The sequence below is a fragment of the Symphodus melops genome (genome assembly GCF_947650265.1).
Source record: "Symphodus melops genome assembly, contig: scaffold_465, whole genome shotgun sequence".
Lineage (NCBI taxonomy): Eukaryota > Metazoa > Chordata > Actinopteri > Labriformes > Labridae > Symphodus > Symphodus melops.
In genome coordinates, this window is record NW_027636524.1 from 107 (window position 1) to 7500 (window position 7394).

General features: G+C 48.7%; 1 protein-coding gene across 1 annotated transcript in view; it reads right to left on the reverse strand.

Moving 5' to 3' along the window:
* Window positions 1–6365: 6365 nt before the first annotated feature.
* LOC306819396 (DEP domain-containing mTOR-interacting protein-like) overlaps window positions 6366–7394 on the reverse strand; it is a 2923-nt gene continuing 1894 nt past the window's right edge. Inside the window, exons 4-5 of the mRNA XM_079373192.1 lie at window positions 7227–7331; window positions 6366–6980 (exon numbers count right to left, since the gene is read on the reverse strand). Coding sequence (XP_079229318.1) covers window positions 6852–6980; window positions 7227–7331 — 234 coding nt within the window. The 3' untranslated portion in view covers window positions 6366–6851. The remainder of the gene's footprint in view (window positions 6981–7226; window positions 7332–7394) is intronic.

Below are 7394 nucleotides of genomic sequence, written 5' to 3' on the forward strand. Positions count from 1 at the left end.
ACGATGATCTTAAAGGTAACTCGTGATGCACTTTAGACAACTCAGGATTCCTGTCTCGTGAGATCAAATGAACGCTCCATGAGCTGTGGGAGTGTCACCCACCTGGGGGAGGGGCTACTGCCCTTTGTGATGTCATGAAGGGAACATCTCCAAACGGCCTGTTTGAGCACACATTATTTTATACATTCTCAGTTTCCTGTTGTGACCTCAGGATCTCTAGTATTCACGGTGTGTGTTGTTTTTATCGGCCTGTTCACCTGGCTGCAAAACTAATTTCCCCTCGGGGATGTGGCGTGAATAGGAATCTCATACTTCATAGTTTCTGTTAAAGTCATGACTTGTCTTTTTCAAACAGGGAACACTATATGTGCTGACTCATCTGTTCTGCAAACATTACGATGCAGTGTGTGACGGCGTGTTGTTGTGATCACAGGCTCTGTTGTTCTGCAGAACATGAACCTGCAGAGCAACAGGTACGCTCACACATCAGGCCTTGATTGTGACCAAGGAGGAAATAATGATGGAGTGTGTGTGTGTGTGTCTGTGTGTGTGTGTGTGTGTGTGTGTGACGCTGCAAAGGAACTGCTTGGTTTTCTGAAGAGGCGTGACAAAAAAAAAGATTTTTTATGTGCATACACCCGGATACACTCGCCTCCAGTGGCACACACACATGATTAATTCATGCGTACCGGTGCACATGCGTATGCACACACACACACACACACACACACACACACACACGGCACACAAACATCGACACACTTCCACGACAAACGGAGAGGTGTGAAATCTGCTTCTGGAATCATTTGGGATTTGAGCAGCTCGCTCCTTTGTTTCCCACACGGCGAGCTCGAGTGTGAATTCGAGCTTCACTTTTTAAAAACAATCAGGAGATTCTGCATCCGTCTGTGCTGCAGCATGAAAACATGGAGTCTGATGTCTGGTGTGAAGAAGTCCTGTCTTTGAAGGGATCCTCTCTGTAACGTTGTCACACACTCAGACGAGCGGAGCCTGTCAGGGACACAAATGAGCATGTTGAGAGAGCTCCATTACAATCATTACAGCTCACTGTGCACAGAGAGAAGCAATCAGAGGGAGCCATTCTCAAACATGTACAGGCCGACTTACTTCCCTTGTGTCCTCTTCCTGTTAGAAGTCCTGAGTTAATGGATGGGATTCACTGAGTTTGGTCATTATTAACATTGTGCATCTATGTGCTGCTTGAAGTTTTCTTCCTAAACTTTGAACTTTAGTTCAGAAAAAGGAGTTCTGTGGACCGTTGTTTTCCTTAAACCCAGAGGAAATCTAAAGACGCTCGATGATAAAAGACATGAAGACGTCTGCTTCAGATTTCAGCCCGTGTCAGGTTAGGAAGTGTCCATGAACGCGGGGAGTGAAAGGTTGACTTCCTGTCTGAAAGCTGGAGGGGATCTCAGGGGTCATTTTGTGTGCCTCTTGTTTTCACACATCTCATTTCTCATCTCGCTGTCGCAGCAGCTTCTCCTTTGATGGAGCCGTCCAACACAATCACAGCCCGACCCGATGATGCTGGAGCCACTCAAATCATTCCTGAAGTCTCGTTTGGCTGCCGCCGCCGCAGTGCCACGCCTCGCTTCATCTCTGTCATCACAAGCTGTCAACGCTCATCTTCTGATCCCAGCCCAGAGAAAGCACTGTCAGCTTTAGCATTATTATGTCTTTAATTTTTAAAAGATGGGACAGTGGGGGGAGTCAGTGACAGAGGAGAGAGGGGGGGGGGGAGAGACAGAGAGAGAGGGGGGGGGGGGGGGGGAGAGAGAGGGGCGGGGGGAAAGGAGTCCGGAGCTGGAATCAAACCTGGGCAGGCTGCTCTCAAGGACTTAAGCCTCTGTACACTGGACATCTGCATCTTCCTCTAATCCACCGGCGCCCCCTGTCAGCTGAAGCTTCATTATGTTTTCTGGGATACACAGACTACAGACATCTAGGGGCCCACTGCTCATTAACACACACACACACACACACACACACACACACACTCGGGGTGTAGCTTGGAGACAACACGGTTTGACAAATCCCTTAAATCATCAGCTGGCAGTTTAACGTTGATCCTTCCTCCAGTCCGTCCACTGTCGTGTTTTTCTTGAATGTGTCTCTACAAGCTCGGAGAGCGAAGCCTCTCTCCTGGAATTCCCTGAAATCCTCAGAAACTTTGAGGAATGTCATTGCACCTCGCTCATCACCGAGGCGAGAGGAGTGAGCCCTGCAGAGAGGATCTCATGAGGACTCAAATCAATATAAAGACGAGAGAGCAGCCAATGAGAGCAGGTCGCATAATGTCAGTGCTCGTACTGTACTGCTCTCCGCTCGGCCTCCTCTCACCTCATGCCCTCAGGTCTTACAGTTTATGTTCTCGAACCCTCCACGCGACCTCTTACCTCACTGAACTCTGACTTCTTTTTATGAACTTGGCCTAAATCACTGGAGGATGCCCTGAGCTGACGGCAGAGAATGTGAGTAATGACAGTGATTTGAAAAAGCAGGAAAGTTTCAGCTGAAAGCCCAACCCTTCGGATTTCACAACGGACGTTCTGATAATATATAATTATGTTTGGAAAAGGAGAAAGACTCCTTCAAGTCATCTCTCTCTCTCTCTCTCTCTGACACCCTCCGGTTGGTCAATGTGTCGTTGGAAAAGCTCAAGGTTAGAAAGTGCAGACGAACTTTGGCACACTGTTTTCATTGCACAAATACTTTGGAAACTTTTGAGTATTTATGTAATTCAGACAGCTTGCAGGAGTTTGTCTGCAGCTCTGTGTAAGAAAAAAGAAGAAATGATATGAAATGATTCAGATATCATCATCTGCAGCTCTGCAGCTCTGCAGCTCTGCAGCTCTGTAGCTCTGCAGCTCTGCAGCTCTGCAGCTCCGCAGCTCCACAGCTCCGCAGCTCCGTAGCTCTGCAGCTCTGTAGCTCTGTAGCTCTGTAGCTCTGCAGCTCTGTAGCTCTGTAGCTCTGCAGCTCTGTAGCTCTGTAGCTCTGCAGCTCTGCAGCTCTGCAGCTCTGTAGCTCTGTAGCTCTGCAGCTCTGTAGCTCTGCAGCTCCGTAACTCTGTAGCTCTGTAGCTCTGTAGCTCTGCAGCTCTGCAGCTCTACAGCTCTGTAGCTCTGTAGCTCTGTAGCTCTGTAGCTCTGTAGCTCTACAGCTCTGTAGCTCTGTAGCTCTGTAGCTCTGCAGCTCTGTAGCTCTGCAGCTCTGCAGCTCTACAGCTCTGTAACTCTGTAGCTCTGTAGCTCTGTAGCTCTGTAGCTCTGTAGCTCAGCAGCTCTACAGCTCTGCAGCTCTGCAGCTCCGCAGCTCTGCGGCTCTGCAGCTCTACAGCTCTGTAACTCTGCAGCTCTACAGCTCTGTAACTCTGCAGCTCTACAGCTCTGTATCTCTGCAGCTCTGCAGCTCTGCATCTCTGCAGCTCTACAGCTCTATAACTCTGCAGCTCTGCAGCTCTGCAGCTCTGCAGCTCTGTAACTCTGCAGCTCTGCAGCTCTGCAGCTCTATAACTCTGCAGCTCTGTAGCTCTGCAGCTCTGCAGCTCTGTAACTCTGCAGCTCTGCAGCTCTGCAGCTCTGTAACTCTGTAGCTCTGTAGCTCTGTAGCTCTACAGCTCTGTAACTCTGCAGCTCTGCAGCTCTGCAGCTCTGTAACTCTGTAGCTCTGTAGTTCTGTAGCATTGCAGCTCTCCCATGCTTTAGCAACATTACATCTGTTCAGTCCTGGAAACATAAACTGAGCTGCCTGCAGGGCCGTACACACACCTTTACCTTTTATCAGTCTACATTGTTACCTGAAACACATCAGAGGACAGCCTGCTGTAACTGAGACTGTGCTGCCACCTTCTGGTGGAACTGCAAACTTCCTCATCAGTGGTGTGTCCACATGACCTGACTGCGAAGCAGCTCTGAACTCCTCCTCACCTGCAGAAATCTGAGGAGGCAGCCAGCCCTCGACCCCCAATATGACCACGAGGGTTCAGACCACTGAACGACCACGAGGGTTCAGTCTACTGAACGACCACGAGGGTTCAGTCTACTGAACGACCACGAGGGTTCAGTCTACTGAACGACCACGAGGGTTCAGACCGCTGAACGACCACGAGGGTTCAGTCTACTGAACGACCACGAGGGTTCAGTCTACTGAACGACCACGAGGGTTCAGACCGCTGAACGACCACGAGGGTTCAGACCGCTGAACGACCACGAGGGTTCAGTCTACTGAACGACCACGAGGGTTCAGACCGCTGAACGACCACGAGGGTTCAGACCGCTGAAGCACTTATATATAAATAAAGCTGAGTTGAGTTGAAGCACTCTAAATCCACAATGGGATAATGAGACACAGGTGAACACAAACAGGGAGACGAGACAAAGGGAGGAAGTAAGACAGGACAACAACTAAAAAATAAAACAGGAAACACAGGAGAGAGGACGAGGGGAAATCCACACACAAGGAAACGAGAAATACAAAGATACAGATGATAACACCGAGCAGAAACACCAACACACAGGAAATACAAGAGCACAAGGTTGGATTTCAGAATAAAACAGGAAATAATAATAATAAATCCAAATAACCAGAGAAAAAAACCCAGAAACTTTTGACACCTTTGTTTTATTTTTCTATTCCACGTGAGTTTCACAGGTGAGCAGTAAGAACGCAGCACAAACATTTATCTCATGTAAAATACAAACTTCAGTTTTATCTCCAGTGGTGATGAAACACTGTGATCACACACTGTCTGCATACACAGCTCATTGTACTACTAACAGCAAAGTGAAGATGTCCAAAACAACATGCAACCAAACGTTTAATACAAGCCTTGTAGATGTGGGAGGAGCCAAGCGAGAACACGCCAGGAAACAGAGCGGAGGAAAATCACACAAACACTGAAGACACAAAAACAGTGAAAGGATTATAAAAGGTGACTTCTGCCTTCTCTTAGAGTGAAGTTGTTGATCTACCCCTCTTCATCTTCTCCTCTTCTGGGAATCAGACGTCGCACGGAGTGGATGGAAAAGTAAACAGGCCTGAGGGAGGGGCACGTGTCAGGAAGTGTGTGAGTGCAGCTATAACATGCACGGGTAATGTGTTTGTGTGGACGAGGCAGTGAGGTGGCACGCAGGGTTAAAAGTCCAAACGGCCCTCATGAAAAAAACACCAACTGTTAAAGAGGCGTCAACAACATGATGACACACTGTGTAAAGTCATCATGAGGCTGTGACGCACAACAACACCTTCCAAGCTGCTCCTTCCAATAAATACACGTCTCTTATTGCTTCTTCACATTAAAGGACCAATCAGAGAGCTGCTCTCCTCCTCTGTGATCATGAAGGAAACCTGCTGTGTTGAAGCTTCTCTGACAACAATGCAGCAGCCAGTATGTCCTCCTTCTAACTTTAGATTATATAACAGATATGAGAGCAGTTATCAGGTGAACAGGTGTTGCAGCGATGGAAGCGGGCAGTGGAACTGCTTCAGATAGAAGTGATTGTACCCGAGCTAAAAAGCCTCTGCATGTTTCTAATAAGCTCCAGCAGCAGAAAGCTGCTCAAACTAGGATCAATGTTGGAGATGAAACATGGAGAGAGGTTAGAACGCAGAAAGCTTTACAGACCCATGCAGAGCTGGCTAAACACTGAAGCTACAGTGTCCACCACATGCAGAGCTGGCTAAACACTGAAGCTACAGTGTCCACCACATGCAGAGCTGGCTAAACACTGAAGCTACAGTGTCCACCACATGCAGAGCTGGCTAAACACTGAAGCTACAGTGTCCACCACATGCTGAGCTGGCTAAACACTGAAGCTACAGTGTCCTCCACATGCAGAGCTGGCTAAACACTGAAGCTACAGTGTCCACCACATGCTGAGCTGGCTAAACACTGAAGCTACAGTGTCCTCCACATGCAGAGCTGGCTAAACACTGAAGCTACAGTGTCCACCACATGCAGAGCTGGCTAAACACTGAAGCTACAGTGTCCACCACATGCAGAGCTGGCTAAACACTGAAGCTACAGTGTCCACCACATGCAGAGCTGGCTAAACACTGAAGCTACAGTGTCCACCACATGCAGAGCTGGCTAAACACTGAAGCTACAGTGTCCACCACATGCAGAGCTGGCTAAACACTGAAGCTACAGTGTCCACCACATGCTGACCTGTGTGAGAGGAGGGGGGGAGATGCGACCGTTTATCATTCAAGGATTGAGCCAGCTGATAAGAAAAGACTCCCTGTCCTGCTCAGTGTCCCAGACTGTCCACAGGGTCGACCCTGGACAATGAAGCCTTTAACCAGAGGAGTAAGCATACAGCCCAAGTGTGTTTGTGTTTAATTCAGCCTACAGATCATTTATGTTGAAGTCACATCGAGGTGGAGCTAAAGACTCTAACCCTGCAGAGCTGCAAGTGTTTATGAACTGGACCTTCTAATGGTACTTATCTGCATTCCATTAAATCCACACAATGAGAGCACCACATGCTGTTTGCCCTGCAGCCATTAGATGGTGACTTTTTGTCTTGTTTGCACAACTTTTAAATCTGCACAATCCTTCAGTCAATCAGGCGTGGAGTGAGGCTACACAATCATAACGTCACAGTCTGAGTACACGGGCCCTTCTCTAAGAGACATGTCCAACTTCAACCCCGTCAGACTGGAGCCAACGTTTCTGAGGATGTGAACATCATTCCACAGCCTCCGTGTAGAAACAGGATGTTCCTCGTGTACTTCCTAACAAGGGTCCCTCTTCCAGTGTTTATATTTCAGGAGACACGGGACAGGACAGTTCTCCTGAGCCCGTCCATCAGAAGCTCTTCCATCGCTCAGTTTTGCGTCTCCTCCATCACCTCCATCACCACGGTCCTCGGGCCGGTCAGGATCAGGTGGCTGACGGTCCGGTAGTCCAGATGAAGAACATTCATCCCGTTGACCGAAACCACAAACTGACGAACCTTCAGAGACAGAGACACGACGAGACAGTTAGTCAAGTGCACTGAGTTACTAAACGTGAACCATCCAGACGTCTCCATCAAATGATTTTAAAATCCCCCGCAGTTCCCTTAATGGCCAGTAGATGTCCCCGCTGTTCCAAAAACAGAAGGTTCCCAGCTTAGCTTTATTCAGCTGTCTGCAAAACCTGCTGTGGAAGATCATCTCACTGCCTTCAGTTAAACAACTCCATTTCCCATGATGCCTACCTTCATCCCAGCAGCATCAGCTGGGCCGCAGGGCTCCACGGCCTGGATGTGACACGGCATGCTCCCCCGCACCACAAACCCCCAACCGACTGCATCGCCCACGATCTGAACGCACACGGAGAACAGTCAGAAACCTTCACACGACACGAAGACCTGCAGCTTCCTTCA